Source organism: Podarcis muralis, chromosome 3, assembly GCF_964188315.1.
Source record: "Podarcis muralis chromosome 3, rPodMur119.hap1.1, whole genome shotgun sequence".
Classification (NCBI taxonomy): Eukaryota; Metazoa; Chordata; class Lepidosauria; order Squamata; family Lacertidae; genus Podarcis; species Podarcis muralis.
This window is the reverse complement of record NC_135657.1, coordinates 113,991,894-114,012,151: the sequence shown is the minus strand read 5'-3', so window position 1 is coordinate 114,012,151 and position 20,258 is coordinate 113,991,894. Positions and strand designations below refer to the sequence as shown.

The 20,258-nt window shown below is 44.0% G+C and overlaps 1 protein-coding gene across 3 annotated transcripts in view; it reads left to right on the top strand.

Moving 5' to 3' along the window:
* Positions 1 to 16,390, top strand: part of VPS36 (vacuolar protein sorting 36 homolog) — a 29,531-nt gene extending 13,141 nt beyond the window's left edge. For 2 of the 3 annotated variants that reach the window (XM_028722101.2, XM_028722100.2), the window contains 8 exons: positions 1,233 to 1,265; positions 3,119 to 3,196; positions 6,373 to 6,507; positions 8,712 to 8,777; positions 10,298 to 10,362; positions 12,199 to 12,283; positions 15,011 to 15,087; positions 15,178 to 16,390. In XM_028722101.2, coding sequence (XP_028577934.2) covers positions 1,233 to 1,265; positions 3,119 to 3,196; positions 6,373 to 6,507; positions 8,712 to 8,777; positions 10,298 to 10,362; positions 12,199 to 12,283; positions 15,011 to 15,087; positions 15,178 to 15,271 — 633 coding nt within the window. In that variant the 3' untranslated portion in view covers positions 15,272 to 16,390. The remainder of the gene's footprint in view (positions 1 to 1,232; positions 1,266 to 3,118; positions 3,197 to 6,372; positions 6,508 to 8,711; positions 8,778 to 10,297; positions 10,363 to 12,198; positions 12,284 to 15,010; positions 15,088 to 15,177) is intronic. The other variant, XM_028722102.2, reaches the window with a different exon arrangement.
* Positions 16,391 to 20,258: the final 3,868 nt, after the last annotated feature.

Below are 20,258 nucleotides of genomic sequence, written 5' to 3'. Positions count from 1 at the left end.
TTAATGGTCTGCAAACTGCCCAGAGAACTCCAGTTATATGGGTGGTATACATCTGTAATTATTCATTACATTTCTAACCTGCCTTTTCTTCAGGGAACTCATAGATGGCATACGTGGTACTTTCCTTTTTTAATTAGCCTTGCCTATGAATATTTAAATGGGACGTGGGTGGCGCTGTGGGTAAAAGCCTCAGTGCCTAGGGCTTGCCGATCGAAAGGTCGGCTGTTCGAATCCCCGCAGCGGGGTGCGCTCCCGTTGTTCGGTCCCAGCGCCTGCCAACCTAGCAGTTCGAAAGCACCCCGGGTGCAAGTAGATAAATAGGGACCACTTTATAGCGGGAAGGTAAACGGCGTTTCCGTGTGCGGCTCTGGCTTGCCAGAGCAGCGATGTCACGCTGGCCACGTTACCCGGAAGTGTCTCCGGACAGCGCTGGCCCCCGGCCTCTTGAGTGAGATGGGCGCACAACCCTAGAGTCTGTCAAGACTGGCCTGTACGGGCAGGGGTACCTTTACCTTTACCTTTTATTAATATTTAAATGGGACGTGGGTGGCACTGTGGGTTAAACCACAGAGCCTAGGGCTTGCCGATCAGAAGGTCGGCGGTTCGAATCCCCAGGACGGGGTGAGCTCCCATTGCTCGGTCCCTGCTCCTGCCAACATAGCAGTTTGAAAGCACGTCAAAGTGCAAGTAGATAAATAGGTACTGCTCTGATGGGAAGGTAAACGGCGTTTCCGTGCGCTGCTCTTGTTCGCCAGAAGCGGCTTAGTCATGCTGGCCACATGACCCGGAAGCTGTACGCCGGCTCCCTCGGCCAATAAAGCGAGATGAGCGCCGCAACCCCAGAGTCAGACACGACTGGACCTAATGGTCAGGCGTCCCTTTACCTCTACCTATGAATATTTAAATATAAGTACAAGCTTTTGAAATCTGAATATTAAAGGTCATTTACTGCCAACCCTTGACTTAAAATGACCCCACCCTCTTATCTGGAAGGCGAGGACCTCTTAACACACAGCGTGCTATTCATACAGAAACAGTCTGCTCAGGTTACAAAGCACAGGGCTAGAATCTTCTTAATTACAGTTTTAAAGCACATGGTCTTACAATGCTAGAAACTAAGTATTTTGATTTTGGAGGAAAAGCAGCGGTGGAAGAAATATTTCAATGATGCAATGAGTCTGTCTTTCTATAAGTGAGGAAAACATTACCAAGTGTGTGTCTGATTATTGCAGGCTTTTGAAGACCTCAGCAAGCTAATGGAAAAGGTAAAGTATCACTTTTTAACTCTCTGAATTTAAATTGGCTAGGCCCCATCCAGAGAACCATGAGAAAGCAGAATGTTGCAGATAACATGTGATGGTGGTGCTTGGGGGGGAACTGTCGTCGCGCCATTCCTTGGTGTGTGGAGTGCCGCAGGGTGCGATACTCTCCCCAATGCTTTTCAACATCTTTATGCGCCCCCTCGCCCAGCTTGTCCGGAGTTTTGGGTTGGGCTGCCATCTGTATGCTGATGACACCCAACTATCTGTTGATGGATGGCCATCCTGACTCGGCCCCAGACACACTGACCAGATGTTTGGAAGCTGTGGCTGGATGGTTACGTGGGAGCCGGTTGAAGCTAAATCCTTCAAAGACAGAGGTCCTTGGACTGGGTCGGGACGATATGGGATGGGGGGGCAACTTCCATCTCTTGGCGGGGGCGCTATTAGTGCCAGCACCGTCCATTAAGAGTTTCAATGTAATCTTCAACACCTCCCTTTCCATGGAGGCGCAGATTACATCTATAACAAAGGCGGCATTTTTTCATCTCCGCCAAGCTAAGCAGTTGGCTCCTTACCTCTCTCGCCCTGACCTAGCCACTGTGATCCATGCGACGCTCACCTCCAGACTGGATTATTGTAACTCGCTCTACGTGGGGCTGCCCTTGAGACTGACCCGGAAACTCCAGCGGGTGCAGAATGCCGCGGCGAGACTTCTTAGGGGGTCCTCGCTGCGGGATCACATTCACCCAGTGCTATACCAGCTGCACTGGCTCCTGGTGGAGTACAGGATCAGGTTTAAGGTGCTGGTTTTAACCTTTAAAGCCCTATACTGCCTAGGACCCTCGTACCTACAGGACCGCCTCTCCTGGTATGTCCCACGGAGGACCTTACGGTCTTCAAACAAAAACATCTTGGAGGTCTGGGGCCACAGAGAGGTTAGGCTGGCCTCAACCAGAGCCAGAGCTTTTTCGGCTGTGGCTCCGATCTGGTGGAACGCTCTGTCACAAGAGACTAGGGCCCTGCGGGACTTGACATCTTTCTGCAGGGCCTGCAAGACAGAGCTGTTCCACCAGGCCTTTGGCTAAGGCACAGTCTGACCTCCTCCTTTAGCAGTCCTCACAGAACTCTAGCCCAATGGTTGCCATTAACATGATTTTAACTGATTTTATAATGAAATGATTTTAGAACGTTGTATCATTTTACTCTTGTTAGCTGCTCTGAGCCCAGCTTCGGCTGGGGAGGGCGGGATATAAATTAATTATTATTATTATTATTGTTATTATTATTATTATTATTATTATTTGAAGGATCCTCTTCTAAGTGGGTAAGAAGCAGGGGGATGTGGCTCAGACTCCAGCCCATCCCAAAGCAAATCATCTTGGAGGAAGTCATGATTGAATCTTCTTACACTAATGATTAGCATTACATTTGTGAGAGAAGGAACGCTCAGACTGAGTCCAGAAGCTCCCTTTCCCTAGCTAATAGTTGGGGTACTTCCAGTCTGTCTGTTTATTGAGCATTCTTCCTGATTTGTTTGCAGAGAGATTGGATGTTCTGTCAAAGGAAGTGTTACTTCACGTGTTCCGGTGCATTTCCTTATGGCAAAAAAATCCAACATTTTGGAGAAGTGGGTTTGTTCTGCAAGACTACCCAATCAAATCTAATTGTGCAGCCTGAATTGGTTAGGTCGTGACTGAATCCCACCTGAAATTAGCCACTGTCTGGAAGTGGCCTTGATTAAATCTGCAAGATGTCCTGCTAGGAAGCCCCTCAAAGCTTGATTCTGCATCAGAGGCTCATGGCAAAGTGTTCTGTCTTCAACACCTGTGTCTTGTCTCTCTGTTGTGTCTTAATAGGCTAAGGAAATGGTGGAACTGTCCAAATCGATTGCTAACAAGATCAAAGAAAAGCAAGGTGACATCACGGAAGATGAGGTCAGTTAATATTTTTATGTGCTAGACGCCAACGCACTCTGAGAAACATGGACTTAAGCTGCCATGATAATATACCGTATTTTTTGCTCTATAAGACTCACTTTTTCCCTCTTAAAAAGGAAGGGGATATGTGTGTGCATCTTATGGAGCGAATGCAGGCTGCGCAGCTATCACAGAAGCCAGAACAGCAAGAAGGATTGTTGCTTTCACTGCGCAGCGATCCCTCTTGCTGTTCTGGCTTCTGAGATCCAGAATATTTTTTTTCTTGTTTTCCTCCTCCAAAAACTAGGTGCGTCTTGTGGTCTGCTGCGTCTTATACAGCGAAAAATACGGTATATAATGCTGCCAAACTCTGAATTGGTGATATGGCATAACAAATGCTGGTGATCTATGAAACGTCACCGCAGTGCTTTGCCTCATCCATGCCCACAACCTCGCCTGTAGTTGAAAATAAGCATGCACATGCACCTATAGTCTTCTCTCACTCACTCACTCACAATAATGCTGATATTGATGCTTAATTTATTGGCTGTTTCCCGAACATGGAATAGTCTCATGAGAAATCTGTCCCAACTGCCTTGGGGATAAGCTGGCTGAGAGTCTTCATTGCAAGTAGATTGATTTCCAGAGAGCAGTCTTTTGTAGGTGAGGAAAAGGTGACGGCAATGCACGGCAGTGTCATTCCTACTTGGGGAATGCTGTCAACATCCACTTCTCCTACATGCTGAGTCCTGGCCATTTCCTACACCCAAGCCTTTCTTCTCTTGGCCTCCTAAAAATAGCACCTGTTCTTTGCTGGGCAAGGGGTATGAGAGGTGCATTTCGTTTTCTTTGGGGAATTTTAAGAGTGAACTTGAGCGGAGATAGGGAATGTAGCACAGGTCATGATTTTGGCAGACCTATGACTCCTCAGTTATCTCCCTGTTTTAGTACATTAGGAACTTCCTAGTACTTCTGGTTTGAAGCTCAACATCAAAAAAAACGAAGATCATGGCCACTGGTCCCATCACCTCCTGGCAAATAGAAGGGGAAGAAATGGAGGCAGTGAGAGATTTTACTTTCTTGGGCTCCAGGATCACTGCAGATGGTGACAGCAGCCGCGAAATTAAATGACGCCTGCTTCTTGGGAGAAAAGCAATGAGAAACCTAGACAGCATCTTAAAAAGCAGACACATCACCTTGCCAACAAAGGTCCGTATAGTTAAAGCTATGCTTTCCCCAGTAGTGATGTATGGAAGTGAGAGCTGGACCATCAAGAAGGCTGATGGCCGAAGAATTGGTGCTTTTGAATTATGGTGTTGGAGGAGACTCTTGAGAGTCCCATGGACTGCAAGAAGATCAAACCTATCCATTCTGAAGGAAATCAGCCCTGAGTGCTCACTGGAAGGACAGATCCTGAAGCTGAGGCTCCAATACTTTGGCCACCTCATGAGAAGAGAAGACTCCCTGGAAAAGACCCTGCTGTTGGGAAAGATGGAGGGCACAAGGAGAAGGGGACGACAGAGGATGAGATGGTTGGACAGTGTTCTCGAAGCTACCAGCATGAGTTTGACCAAACTGCGGGAGGCAATGGAAGACAGAAGTGCCTGGCGTGCTCTGGTCCATGGGGTCACAAAGAGTCGGACACGACTAAACAACAACAACAACAGTACTTCTAGAACTTCCGTCCTAGGGAACGAAACAATTCCCATACGGGGAAAGGATGCAACATTTGGTGTTGTTGTTGTTATGTTTGTTTAGAGAAAAGGCAAGTAAGAAGCAACAGGACTGAACTGCATAACATGATGCATGATACAGAGAAAGGGGATGAAGATAAGTTCCCCCACCATAACACTGGAACTTAGGAACATCTGGTGAAGCTGAATGTTGAAAGATTCAGGTTGGGCAAACTGCCCACAGGAGGAAGTGATGGCTGGCCACCAAGTTGGATGGCTTTAAAAGAGGGTTAGACAAATGTGGCGGATGAGGCTGCTGGCTGCGTTCTGTGTGCTTCTGAATACCAGTTGCTGGAAACCACAGGAGAGGAGGGTTGCTGCTGGACCTGCTTCCCATAGGCATCTCTGCTGGAGCAACAGGAATCCTCCCTTCTACCTTGTGTGAGCCTTGCACATCCCAGATCGGCTCCAGAGGGTTGAGAGAACCCCCAGAACAGATTTAGGGTGCATGCAGGACGGGGGAGAGGGAGTTAAACTTCCATTGTGCAAGGAGAAATCCTTGCTCTGATGGAATGTTTGCCATAGCGCTGTGCTGAATTTGACCCTACAAGAACAGGACGCTGGGCTGGATGGGGCACTGGCCTGGACCAGCAGGCACTTCCTATGTTCGTTCATTTATCTGGGATGCATCTGTTTGTTAAGAATATGGCATCTTTTTTTTTGGTATAAGTTTTATTGAAAATTTAAACGAAATATATTATCCAAAAACATGTCATCCTTAACCCCCCCCCCCCCGTTTTGTTGCATCTTCAAATACTTTGTAAAGGGTTCCCATTCATCTTTGAAGTCACAATTATCCTTGTCCCGTAGCTTATGTGTCAATTTTGCCAATTCTGTATAGTCCATCAGTTTTTCTTGCCATGATTCTTTTGTTTGAATTTCTTCAGTCTTCCATCCTTGTGCTATTAGGACTCTCGCGGCCATTGTCGCATACATGAAGATGTTTTTCAGCTTTTTTGGCAGGTCTTTCCCTACGATCCCTAACAAAAATGCTTCAGGTTTTTTAACAAATGTTAGATGGAACATTTTCTTCAATTCATTGTATATTATTTCCCAAAAATTTTTAATTACCTTACAATCCCACCACATATGATAAAATGTTCCCTCCTTTTCCTTACACTTCCAACATATATTTGAACTAGCTTTGTACATTTCCCCTAACTGCACTGGTATTGTGTACCATCTGTACATCATCTTCATGTAATTCTCCTTCAACAGGGAACAGTCTGTAAATTTTAAATCAGTTTTCCATAATTTCCCCCAACCTTCCATCATGATGTTGTGCCCTACATCTTGTGCCCATTTAATCATGACTGATTTTACCTCTTCATCTTTCATCTCCCATTCTAATAGTATGCTGTATGTGGCCTTCAGTAATTTCACTTTCCCTTCAATCACTTCCAAAGAATATGGCATCTTAATCCGCATTGTTCTTCCTCCCGCTCTCTCCTATTTCCACAGACAATCAGGTTTAAATCATACCTGTTGAGCATGGGCATAGCTAATCCAGTCACCAGAGAAACACATGGATCCGGAACACATTTCCATATGCAACTGGCAAAGCAATTAGCTGGCATTTTGCAGGCACCTTTAGAGGTAAGGCACTCGAGAATCTTAATTTATTTCATATTTACTATGCATATTTTATATTCCTGTGCATATTTACTTTGGACTAAGTATGTAGGCGGGACACAGGTGGCGCTGTGGGTTAAACCACAGAGCCTAGGGCTTGCCGATCAGAAGGTCGGCGGTTCGAATCCCCGTGACGGGGTGAGCTCCCGTTGCTCGGTCCCTGCTCCTGCCAACCTAGCAGTTTGAAAGCACCTCAAAGTGCAAGTAGATAAATAGGAACCGCTCCGGCGGGAAGGTAAACGGCGTTTCCGTGCGCTGCTCTGGTTCGCCAGAAGCGGCTTAGTCATGCTGCCCACATGACCTGGAAGCTGTCTGCGGACAAACGCCGGCTCCCTCGGCCCATAGAGCGAGATGAGCGCCGCAACCCCAGAGTCGGTCACAACTGGACCTAATGGTCAAGGGTCCCTTTACCTTTACCTTAAGTATGTAGGCATAGGATTGTAGCCATAATACACATGATCAAAATTATGTACAGTTAGTAGATTAATCAGGGGCACATTCTAAATCTTTGGGGAATTAAATAATAGGACTGTGTTAGAAGGGCACTCTAGTAGGCAACTCACACGCACATCCAGTTTTAAAAACAACACAAAACAAAGTTGGCTTTCTTTTAGTTAGCATTCCAAACTAGCAGATCTTGCATTTCACAATGAAATTTCCACAACTTTTTTTAGCAGTAAGCGCCACAGGCAACAGAGGCTGATAATGCATAGAAGCAGACATTTATGTGCTGTGCTGCGCGTGCAATTTCTCAGCCTCATCTAACATGATTGTGCATGCACAGCCTTATTTTTAAAAATGAAAATCCACCTCATCAGCTGTTTTGAGAGGAGGAATGAGGGATGGAAACAGTCCCATTTCCTCGCCATATGGTGATCAACAGGAGTTCAGGTTTTTAAAAGTAGGAACTGGGCACATGTAGCCCTGGCGTCTCTGTACATGTTCTGTTGGATCAGAACTATTGCTAATATGCTTCTTTAAAATGTGGACTTTCTTCAGTGGTGATACTCCTTTGTGAGCAGATTTAAACAATAGGTGCCACAGTATATTTCAATCCAGTGATATAGATGTATAATGGATATTGAAGGAGAACTGGGAAATTGCTCAGAAGCTACATTATTTGCCTCTGTTACCACTGCCGAGTACACAGGAGATCCACACTGGCAGTGTTTGTACATCCCCTTAAATCATGGTAATCTTAACTATGGCTGAAAAGGGAACATGCAGCGTGCTGTTGCACAGGGTGAAAAATCACAGGAACTTCACTCCTCCCCTCCTTCTACCATGCTGCTGGGAACTAAGCCATGATTTGGTTTTGTCCAAACCCGGGCTCCTAGCTTGGCTTTCTCCAAACAAACCACAAGTTGTAAGCAAGATTCTTGACTTAACATCCATCATTTGTTTAGGGAAAGCTAACCACAAATCTAGGTTTGGATGTGATGCCAAGCCATGCCGGTGGCTTAGCGGCACAGCAGCAGCAAGAAGGAATAAAGCATCTGTGATTTTTCACTCCATGCACATTGGCTTAACTACTGTTTGAAAGTAAGATACGAAGCAGGCCCTTGAATCATTGGAGCAGTGTCAAATAGAAAAAGAAGATGACCTTTTAGAAACTACTGACAAATTTCCAGGACTATGTTGACTGCAGCTTCTGTGCCATTTGCATTTCCAGATACAGTGGTACCTCGGGTTAAGTACTTAACTCTTTCGGAGGTCTGTACTTAACCTGAAACTGTTCTTAACCTGAAGCACCACTTTAGTTAATGGGGCCTCCTGCTGCCCCCACACCGCCAGAGCATGATTTCTGTTCTCATCCTGAAGCAAAGTTCTTAACCTGAAGCACTATTTCTGGGTTAGTGGAGTCTGTAACCTGAAGAGTATGTAATAATAATAATAATAATAATAATAATAATAATAATAATAATAATAATAATTTATTATTTGTACCCCACCCATCTGGCTGGGTTTCCCCAGCCACTCTGGGTGGCTTCCACAGAGACCAAAAATACACTAAAATGTAACCTGAGGCGTATGTAACCCGAGGTACCACTGTGTGTTATCTGCTTGGGCATGTTGATGTTGTCAACTAGCCCATCATATCTTCTCAGAGACAGCAGGCTGGATGTTCTAAATTGGTTCTCTCTTACCAACTGATATTGTGTCCACAGGAGCGGGGAGGAATAATGTCACTCACAGAAGTTTACTGCTTGGTGAATCGTGCCCGAGGCTTGGAGGTGAGGAACAATGACCTTGTTGCATTTCCTCAAAAGTTGGCTTGATCAACTTAATGCTTCTCCAAGTAGCCAAAACTGAAATGATGTTGTTTCTGTAGGAAATGGGGAAATATTTCTTCCCTTTGGTGTCTAGCTGTTCCCCTTTTCTTTAAAAGAACATTATAAAAATAGTGCTAACAAGATAGGATAATTTTCCAGAGTAAATTCCATCCAGTAATGTGCTACAGAACAATGAAGTGGGGATGTCTTGAAGCCATTAAGGCGGGGCCGGGCGTACCTTTGACCTTCCAGATGTTCTTGGACTCCAGCTCCCATCAGCTCTAGCCAGGATGGCTAATGATCAGGGATTATGGGAGTTCCAGCAACATCTGGAGCTCGACTGGACCTTGCATTGAGTTCCCAAGATTCCATGGTGAAGCATTGGACAGTTTTTAGTATTTTTGAAATAAAACGAAGGCTTGTAAAATACCTGAAGCGCAGTTACGTTCTGAGGGCACGGAGATGGATGTCAATAAATTTTAAAAAATATGTGGAGTGAGTGAGCAAAACAGATTGGGAAGAGAAGATTTAAAAGTTTTGCTATTCACATAGCTGAAGCCTGTTGCATGAGAGCCAGAAGTACTGTCAGCTTTATTTTTTGCAGACTGACTAGCAAGCAAGTGCCAAAAGGAATACTTTCTGAATTGCACAGATGTCTTGCATTGCAGAGCAGCCAGATAAGTCCACAGAGAGCGAGAGCAGTCTATTCCAACTATTATGCATTTCAGATTACGAGACCTACAAGACTAGCACATAATACACAACTTGGCTTGAAACATAAGCTAAATAGCATTTGGTGTGTTCTGCCATCACTGCAGTAACACTTTACTTTCCTTAGCAAGTATGTGTGTGGGTTTCTTTGATTCGAGCTCAACAGAGACTGGTAACTGTTTAGGCCAGTAGTGAGGAACATGTGGCCCTTCAGGTGCTGTTGGACTACAATTCCCATCATCCCTATCTGTTGGCCATGTTTACTAGGAGCAATGGGAGTTGTAGTTTAGCAGCGTTTGGAGGGTCACAGCTTTCCCATGCTTGGTGTGTGCTATGAGGTCACTGGTATTTGTCATGTTACAGAATGCCAGCAAAACATTGAAACCCAATAAATGTGTGTTTCAAATTATTAGGGGCCTTTGTCCTATGAGACTGCTATACACCTTTCGCTAATGTGTAGTTTGACTCGGAGACAATTCCTATGACTGTATTTTCAGGTGTAAATATCCACATGAGTAACGTATGAACCACTCCTACATGTGTGGTTACCTTCATTATTTCTTAGGATTTACATATTTTGTTTGAAGGAGGAGTAGGGATTGTTAATACATGTAAGCACTATTCATATTTGAATTGACACTGATGAATTTTACTGTTTCTGTATTCACACCACAATGCAAAAAAAAAAAAAAAAAGTGTTCTAAGAGGCAACTGTGAGAATAAGACATGCTTGCAATGTGATTAACGTAACTGAGTTCTCACCCCTTTAGCTGCTCTCGCCTGAAGATCTAGTAAATGCGTGTAAGATGTTGGAAGCACTAAAATTACCTCTCAGGTGAGAATCCTTTAGAATTTAATTCTAACTCAGCTTTTTCCCTCCCCTGTCCCCCAGAAATGGTATGATGGGGCTTGTTCCCCCATTCTCCTTTAGAACCAAGAAGTAGCACGAAGCAACCAGGCACATGGCTGCAGTTATGCTATCTTCTGTCAAATGCCCACTTAAGGTTTGGTGTTTGCCTCGTCCTTACCAACTGATTTGTTGAAAAACCCGGCATGTGTATGTGAGCTGTAGTTGTCAGGTAGTATGGGCGCATATTTACATTTCTGAAGGTCATGGTGTTAAGTCTTTCTTCTTGCCACTTGATGGTGATGGTGATGATGATGATGATGATAATAATAATAATAATAATAATAATAATAATAATAATAATAATAATAATTAATAATTTATAATTTATACCCCACCCATCTGGCTGGGTTTCCCCAACCACTCTGAACAGCTCCCAGCAAAATACAGTGGTACCTTGGTTTGCATACATGTTGGTTTGCATACGTTTTGGATTACAAACACATCAAACCTGGAAGTGCATGTCCCAGTTTGCAACCTTTTTTTGGAAGGCCCCATTGGTGAAAGCGCACCTTGGGTTACCACCTGTTTTGGTTTACAAACGGACCTCCGGAACGGATTATGGTTGTAAACCAAGGTACCACTGTAGTAAAAACACGATGAAACATCAAACATTAATAGCTTCCCTAAACAGGGCTGCCTTCAGATGTCTGCTAAAGGTCTTCTAAAGGTTTATTTCCTTGACATCTGATGAGAGGGCATTCTGCAAGGCAGGTGCCACTACCAAGAAGCCCCTATTTAGCAGTGAATGGGGACCTGATTCAAAGGAAATACAGTGGTACCCCGGGTTACATACGCTTCAGGTTACAGACTCCGCCAACCCAGAAATATTACCTCAGATTAAGAACTTTGCTTCAGGATGAGAACAGAAATCGTGCTCCGGCGGTGCAGCAGCAGCAGGAGGCCCCATTAGCTAAAGTGGTGCTTCAGGTTAAGAACAGTTTCAGGTTAAGAACAGACCTCCAGAACAAATTAAGTTCTTAACCCGAGGTACCACTGTAGTTGAAAGCGCTGCTTCCTTGCGTACTCAGGATTGCAGAAACCACACCAGGCTAGAGAATCAGTTCTTTACTACCTTGCTCTTATATCTTTTAAACAGTATCCTGAGGAAGGGAGTGGGTCTCATCCACACTGTACATTTAAAGCACATTACTTCCCCCAAAGAATCTGTAATTTTTAAGGGTGCTGGGAATTGGAGGAACGTGAGCGGTAAACTACAGTGGTGGTGGTGGTGGTTTATTAAATTTCTTTACTTCCCTTCATCTGAAGATCACAGTTTACAGCTCCCAGCATTCTTTGGGGGGAGCAGTGTGCTTCAAATGTATTGTGTTGATGTGACTGGAGGAGCTAGTTTCAGGTGTGGGGGGGGACCTGGAATGAAAGTCCTCACAGCTCTTTGTGCTATGGGGACAGATGGGGCAAGGAGTCTTAGGAGGCCTCCTTAAGCCACAGGATGGTGAAAGGAAGTCAGACAATGAAAAGCAGGATGGAGATATGAAGAAGAAAAGGAAAAAACAGAATTGAGACTGTGCGCCTTTTGAAAGAAAGGAAGTTGGCAAGATTGTGGAGAAACCTGCCCATTGAGAATTCTTCTTTCTTTACCTCCTTGTGACCTGGAAATGCTAAGGGACAAGAAGGGCCCATAAAGCACTGGGGAGAGTCGTAAATGGGACTAAATTTTACTTATCAATTTGAGCTAATCAACCAATTCTTTGGCTACAGGCTTCTAGTTAAGGTTTGTATTTTTCCTCGTCTCGAGTTTAGGCTGCGTATATTTGACAGCGGCGTTATGGTGATTGAGCTGCAGTCCCACAATGAAGAGGAGATGGTAGCTTCTGCCTTAGAGACAGTATGTAAACGTTTTATTTTCTCAAGCCATCTGTAAAAGAAACAGTGATGCTTTCTGTTGTTGTTGCCAAGCTTCAAAACTATGTCCTGTTTCCTTTTGTAAAGCACACATGCACAGAGACCCACACGTTTTTACATGTCAGAAGAATAGACACCCACCTGCTTCAAGCTCAGCATAGCTGGATACAGTCAAGACAGATCCCTTGTCTCTGTATTCCCATTGCCTGACGGTAGTTTTCTGCAGTATTCGTCCATTGTTCCTGATGTATATTTTGCTCCAGGAGGCTTAGCTTGGTCAGAATCAAGCATACACTTCCCGATACATTTGCTAGATACATTTGTTGTTGTTTAGTCATGTCCGACTCTTTGTGACCCCATGGACCAGAGCACGCCAGGCACTCCTGTCTTCCACTGTCTGCCGCAGTTTGGTCAAACTCATGCTGGTAGCTTCGAGAACACTGTCCAACCATCTCGTCCTCTGTCGTCCCCTTCTCCTTGTGCCCTCAATCTTTCCCAACATCAGGGTCTTTTCCAGGGAGTCTTCTCATGAGGTGGCCAGAGTACTGGAGCCTCAGCTTCAGGATCTGTCCTTCCAGTGAGCACTCAGGGCTGATTTCCTTCAGAATGGATCGGTTTGCTCTTCTTGCAGTCCATGGGACTCTCAAGAGTCTCCTCCAGCACCATAATTCAAAAGCATCAATTCTTCTTTATGGTCCAGCTCTCACTTCCATACATCACTACTGGGAAAACCATAGCTTTAACTATACGGACCTTTGTTGGCAAGGTGATGTCTCTGCTAGATACATTACTGCTGGTTAATGAGCCATCATAGCTGCTAGAGGGCTGTGAAAATTTGTGTCCCCATGACTCTTCTCCCCATGTACTATTTGAAACCAAAGAGGCACATTGTTTACCAGATGTGAATTTCCCCCCCCCCCCCGGCTCTCCTACCCTACTAAACTGTGTTGATCCTGCCCCTCCAACCTCCATCTCTGCTCCCTTTCCCAGCCAGACAGCTGCCAAAAGGAGCAAGAGGCTGCAAAGCCCCCTTTCATGTCAACCCCTACGTTGAGCCAGAGTTGGACAGGGTGGCCTCCCAATACCCTTGCCAGTTCTGTGATTCTGGTGTCAAAACGAGTGTGCCCGTGCATATAAAGAGTATAGGATACAGTACATGTGTTCTCAACCTGCTTGTTCATCTTTGCTGGTGGAACGGCTCTGCAAGCATACTGAGAAAGTTCTGCTGGGATATCTGTCGCAGGAGCAGGCTTTCCTGCCTTCCTCCAGTGTCGTAGGGCTTCTGCTGAGTTCTACGAACTTTCAGCAGCAGATTTCCAGTACAGGTTTATTACCCAAAGTTTCTTAAATCCTAACTAAATGTTTGCTAAGCAGGAAAAGCCTGGTATTTGACCTGCAGGTTAGGGATGCATGCCTACTTCAAAGGACTTCCTGTTACTGGAGTGGAGGGGTGGGACTGAAAAAAATGACCGCTGCTTCACAAGTTGTGAAGACGAATTGTTCCATCACATTTTCTGTAAAGAGCTATGGCTCGTTGTATATGAGGTTATCCTATCTTTCATCTTGCCACAAACCCGAGAAGTGGGTTAAGGTGAGAGATGGTGACTTTCTCAGGGCCACGAAGAGATCATCATAGCCAAACAAGGATTTGAATCCAAGGATCCATAATCAAAATCCAGCACTCGCCATCCCTCCGTCATTTAGCAGATACTAAATGTGCAAACCCCTTCATGGATCACTGCCTTGCCGTGGCGAAGGGGTTTGAAGAACTCAGAGAAGCTATGAACTACGCCGAGCAGGGCACACAAGATGAACAGGTCATAGCGGAGAGTTTTGACCAAACGTGATCCACCTGGAGGAGGAACTGGCAAGCCACTCCAGTATCCTTGCCAAGAAAACTCCATGGACAAAGACAACAGGCATATAAAAGTTATGACGCTGGAAGATGAGCCCCTCAGGTCGGAATCAGACACAGTCTTCTCATGAGAAGAGAAGACTCCCTGGAGAAGACGCTGATGATGGGAAAGATGGAGGGCACAAGGAGAAGGGGGCGACAGAGGACGAGATGGTTGGACAGTGTTCTCGAAGCTACCAGCATGAGTTTGACCAAACTGCGGGAGACAGTGGAAGACAGGAGTGCCTGGCATGCTCTAGTCCATGGGGTCACGAAGAGTCGGACATGACTACACGACTAAACAACAACAACAAAAATGTGCAAAACCAGGCACAGTGTTCCTTATAACGTGTGAGATCTGTATCTGTCTTTGGGACAGTGTATAATTGGAACCACAGTTGTACTGGATCACCATACCATGGATGCACAGTTTACACTTATTTTAAAAGGGAGAGAGACCATCATGACTCTTACATATTACAGATTACATGCCATGAACAGACCTCTCTACCTGTTGTTGTGTGTGCGCATGTGTATGTATAATTGTCTTAAGGATAAATTTGTGAGGTTGCAAAACTGTTGTGTCAGTCACATCTTTTGAAACACGATGAAAAGAAAGCATTTAAGCTATGTCTACTCCTTGGTGATTTTTATAGGGATGATCAATCCAATTAACACATTAATAACTAATAGTATTTGAACTTCAATGAACATTAAATTAACACAAAATGTTATGGAAATAAGTTTACAAATGGTATGTTGGTCACTGTGGAATTACCCATGCAAAGCTTTTATTTTATAATTTTTGTCCTCTAGGTCTCTGAAAAGGGATCTCTTACAGCAGAAGAGTTTGCAAAGCTCGTGGGAATGTCTGTACTTTTAGCTAAAGAAAGGTAAGCAAATAAACAACAAATTTTCCTTCATTTTTAATAGCTCAAGACATCTATTAAAAATAACACAAGTACTTCTTTTTCTTTTCCTAGGCTGCTTCTAGCTGAAAAGATGGGCCAGCTTTGCAGAGATGATTCTGTAGAAGGCTTGAGATTCTACCCAAATTTATTTCTCACACAGAGTTAATGATACGTTGGCTCTGTCTTCCCCTCCGTTCAAATATGCTTGTCACATGTAGGCTGGACCAAAAGAAGCCAAAAGATCTACCTTGTGATGGTGCACAAACATTTCCTGAGGTGGCGGTGGGCCCTATGTGGAAAGAGGAAGAAAGGGGAACATAAAAGTGTGCATAAATTATGTTAGGTTACAACTGCGTGCAGGTCGTGTGGGATAATTAATGCAGAGGACTAATTTGAAACTTTTTTCTTAAGAGGACAGGTTTGATACACTAGAAACCTTGTGCTGTTAAATTGCAGAGGAAGGCAGTTAAGTGATTTAGGAAAGGTGGGGATGTTATTGTGACCTACTTGCAAGAGTAGACAGCACAAAACGTGCTGTTTGCTTAGTACATTTCCCCCTATTCCATTTTTACTATGGACTTTGTATCTACAACTCCAAAGCAATTATGTTTTCGGTAGTGTTAGAAGAAGATCACTGGTGTGAACGTAACACGATACAGAGCGTGTTTGCCCTTTCCAGTTACTACTGAATAATTCAATTTGAAAGTGCCTACATTTCAGGGGGGAAATCTTCCTGGGTATGTTTGCCTATAAACTTTCTTCAGAGGAAGGATTAATCTGTATTATAAAAAACGTAGACACCAGCTTGTTGCTTTGTGCTGAATGTTAAGACAATAAGCATTGTGAACTCAGATTTCCTTCCTTTCATTCTTTGATTCCAAGCTCCATGATGTTGCTATTTTTGTCGTCTTTTGCCTAGCTATGAGGAATTCTGAGAGCTTTTCTGCCAGCTGCCTTTTTTAAATACTCTTTCTTTAAAAAAAACAGTCATTCATTTGAGCACCAATTCTCTATCAGGGTGGAAGTTATCACTGCGTCGGTGTCTATAAAAGACAAACCCATTTTAATAGGGAGAATTCCTTAGCGTCATATGTGATGTGTCCTTACACCATTATTATGTTTTACCAAATACCAGTAATCCTGTTGGAGTTGTGTGTTTGCTTTGTGTTCTGGAAGATGTGTCATTATAATGTCTGATATGAATAGATATTTTAAGTACAGCTGCAATATTTAGTTTATTAATTGGCTAGATTGGCTGATTAAAAACCTTTTGATCAACTAAAAAGTTGTCTCATATTAATTTATCAACATAAGAAAGAGTCCCCAGAAAAACAGTGGTTTCAAGTCACGGGGAATTTCTTCCTCCACTCTCCAAGCAGGAATGTGTCGCTTAAAACATGCACTGTCATTTGTCCTGTGGCACCAACTGGGATGGGGCAGGGATGGCAGGTTATGTAGCAGAATCTCTGAGAGGGAAATTCCCATAGTAGACAAGGAGTCAGCTGGCCAGCTGAACCAGAGGCAGAATAATAACCAGGGGGTTGAACTCTGGCCCCAGTCACTAAGGACATGCTGCTGTTTGCACTAGTGTGAATAGAGCATACACTTTCATCTTCTTATCCGGGACAAGAACCATACAAATGACTGATCCCACCCCTCTTTAAAAGTTAAGTAGGAGGGTGTTGGGACATCATAGTTACTCTTTCGTCATGTACCTTAGAGCTCTGTTGTAGGCTTATGAATCATGTCCCCTGTAAAGGTAAAAGGTAAAGGACCCCTGGGCGGTTAAGTCCAGCCAAAGGCGACACGGGTGTGGCGCTCATCTAACTTTTCAAGCCAAGGGAGCTGGCGTTTGTCCACAGACAGCTTTCCATGTCCCCTGTACCTTGAGCTAATGCCTAGACTGTGTGCTGATGTCTTCAAGAAAATACTTTGTTTTCCTGGAACTAAGAGTCAGAGTACCGTGTCCCGAGAGTAGGAATCAGAACATTCACCAACTTAAAAACACAGGTTCCATGCTTCTTCCTCTTCAAAACTATTTTAATCACATGCACACTTAACACAGGCATACTTGTTCAACTATCTTAAAAAAATTAATTGGTTAACAGTCTTCGGCTGTTAATGTATACACAATTTCCTCTGAGCAAGGTTTGTTGAATATGGTGAACCTCATTATTAGGTAAACATAGGATTGAATGCCCTAGAATACAAATTGTAAAGTAATAAAAGAAGTAATAAAAATGCAGTTCAAACACAATATGAATATTTTAATGTGATGGATGTGCCGTCTCCTGTCTTCAGCCATAAATCCACACAGACCATTGATCTTACTATATTATTGTTAAATGGACAAATAAAGCAATTTGTTAGAAGTTAGTCCTGAAATATATTTGCCGTATAATATTGTGAATCACCAACAGGTAGATCCCACCACTGTTTCCCCATTAAAGCATTCTATTAAGAGCTTTTGACTAATTGGTATGGAAAAACTATGTGTAACAGGCATTGGTACTACATCTTTTTAAATAGGGTGTTTTGTCACTGTTTCCTTCAAGAAACTGCTGATTGGGGTTTTGTGGGGTTACGAAAAGAACTCCAGACGCTACATAAATCAACAGCGTTTAGCATTCATGTTAGGGTGTGTGTGTGTATGTGTGTGGCTATGACAGATAATCTCCCCAGTTCAGTAGTAGGAAAATGGAAGTCTTTGTTGTGCGAGGCAAGACATGGAACACACTTCACATGACCAAGCTGTGAGTGGAACAGTACTTCACACAATTTGACATGTGCATTATTTCCCAAATTGGTGCCCTCCATATGTGATGGACTCCAACTCCAACCAGGAGTGCCAACTTGAATAAAATATTGGGTGGCCCAGGTAAGCCCTGCCCTGCCCAACTGATCACATGCTAAGAGTAAGATTGCCATAACTTCCATCACAGAGCTTCAGTATGCTGATGACAACGCAGTGTGTGAACACACAGAGGATGACCTCCAAACCATCTTAAATATCTTTGCAGAAGCTTATGAAAAGCTTGGCCTATCGCTCAACATCCAAAAAACCAAAGTGCTGCACCAACAAGTACAAAATAACCCCTGTGCAGCGTCACAAATCCAACTCAATGGTGTAACATTGGAAAATGTTGATCACTTCTACGTGGGCAGTTATCTTTCCACAAAGGCCAACACTGATGCCGAAATCTAGCATATCCTGAGCTCTCACAGTGCAGCTTTCTCCTGAATTAAGTGCAGAGTGTTTGAGGACCGGGACATTTGCAGAGAAACCAAAATGCTTGTTTACAAAGCTATTTTACTATGAACCTTATGTATGCTTGTGAAACATGGGCCACTTATAAACATCATCTCCAACTCTTCAAAAGATTCCAGCAACGGTGTCTCTGAAAAAAATTACATCTCACTTGGCAAGACAGACAAACTAATACCAGTGTACTGGAAAAAGCAAATATCACCAGTGTCGAAGTAATGATTCTTCAACATCAGCCTTGTTGGACTGGTCATGTTCAGATGCCTGATTATCGTCTTCTACAGCAACTACTCTATTCCGAACTTCAAAATGGAAAGCGTAATGCTGGTGGTCAACAAAAGAGGGTCAAAGACTCAAGGCAATTCTTAAAAAAATGCAGTATAAACACTGACTAGTGGGAAACACTGGCCTGCGAGTGCTCCAGTTGGAGAACAGCCTTGACCAAAGGTGTCGTGGACTTTGAAGATGCTCAAACTCAGGACAAAACATGCTAAGAAGGTGGCACGTGTGGCAAACCCTCACTGTGATCAACTCCTGCCCGGAAACCTATGTCCTCACTGCGGAAGAATGTGTAGATCCAGAATTGGCCTCCACAGTCATTTACGGATTCACTGTTAAGACCATGTTAATGGAAGACAACGAACGAGGTGATCACCAAAGAAGATGAAGATGGCACACACATCATTTGAAGGGCAATGCCCATTACCTTGGGGACCCCTCATTTTTGGGGGAGCGATGAAGGGACCTCTGCATAGCTGTCAACTTTTCCCTTTTCTTGCGAGGAATCCTATTCGGAATAAGATAATTTCCCTTAAAAAAAGGGAAACGTTGACAGCTATGCTCTGCCCCTAGGAATTGGTTCATATGACTTCAACCACCACAGCCCTAACATAGCTGTCAACTGACCCTTATTTGGTGGGAAACTCCTTATCCCAGCGCCGTGTCCCGCTGCTGTTCCTTATTGATGGTGTCCCTTAAATTTCCCGGGTTTCATGCTCGCCCGGCTCGGGAGGGAAGCAGCGGCTCGGGGTCCTCCGTGCAAGAGAGAGCGCACGCTGGCGCCGTTGTCCTAGTGCAAGGAGTTCCATCGGCCCTTCCCTGTCCGAGAGAGGGGGGGAAGGAGAGAGACTCTCACCCACGCTGCCCGCGAGCCTGGAGGAGGCAGCGGTGGTGGCAGCTGAGGAGGCGGCCTAAGGGAGGAGGAAGAGGAGGGGAAGGGACGCAGAAGGGCGGCACTTCAGCAGCCGTGGCGGCGCCACAACCGCCTCAAGCTGGATCGACAGCATCTGTCAATCCTTTTTTTTAAAAAAAGATATTTATTAAAGGTTTAATAGTTACAGAAAAAAGAAGAAGAAAAACAATATAAAGTTCACAATACATCAAAAATAAAAAACAAAAAACAATACAGCAAAACAACAAGAAAAGCGAAAACATTTAAAAACACATCCAATATCTCTGTATCTCTACCTTTCATTTACTTGTATCATCGACCTCCTCACACCTCCCTTTTTTGTATTCTTGTTTCAGTTAGCTATTTCAGCAAATCCTTTCCATCTTTCTTAATTTTTGTTCTATAATTTATCTTAACACAGTCTAACCTTAAATTTCTACTTTGACCCATTAACAATCTATTTTTCTTTATAACATTTCTGCTAAAGCCATATAACTTCATTCCAGCATCCTTCTAACATTCATTAATTTTACAATATTTCTGTAAATAAATTTTAAATTTTTTCCAATCTTCTTCCACCGACTCTTCTCCCTGGTCTCGGATTCTGCCAGTCATTCCCGTCAACTCCATCGACAGCATCTGTCAATCCTACCAATGTATAGTTACAGATAGGTAGCCATGTTGGTCTGCCATAGTCAAAACAAAAAAATTCCTTCC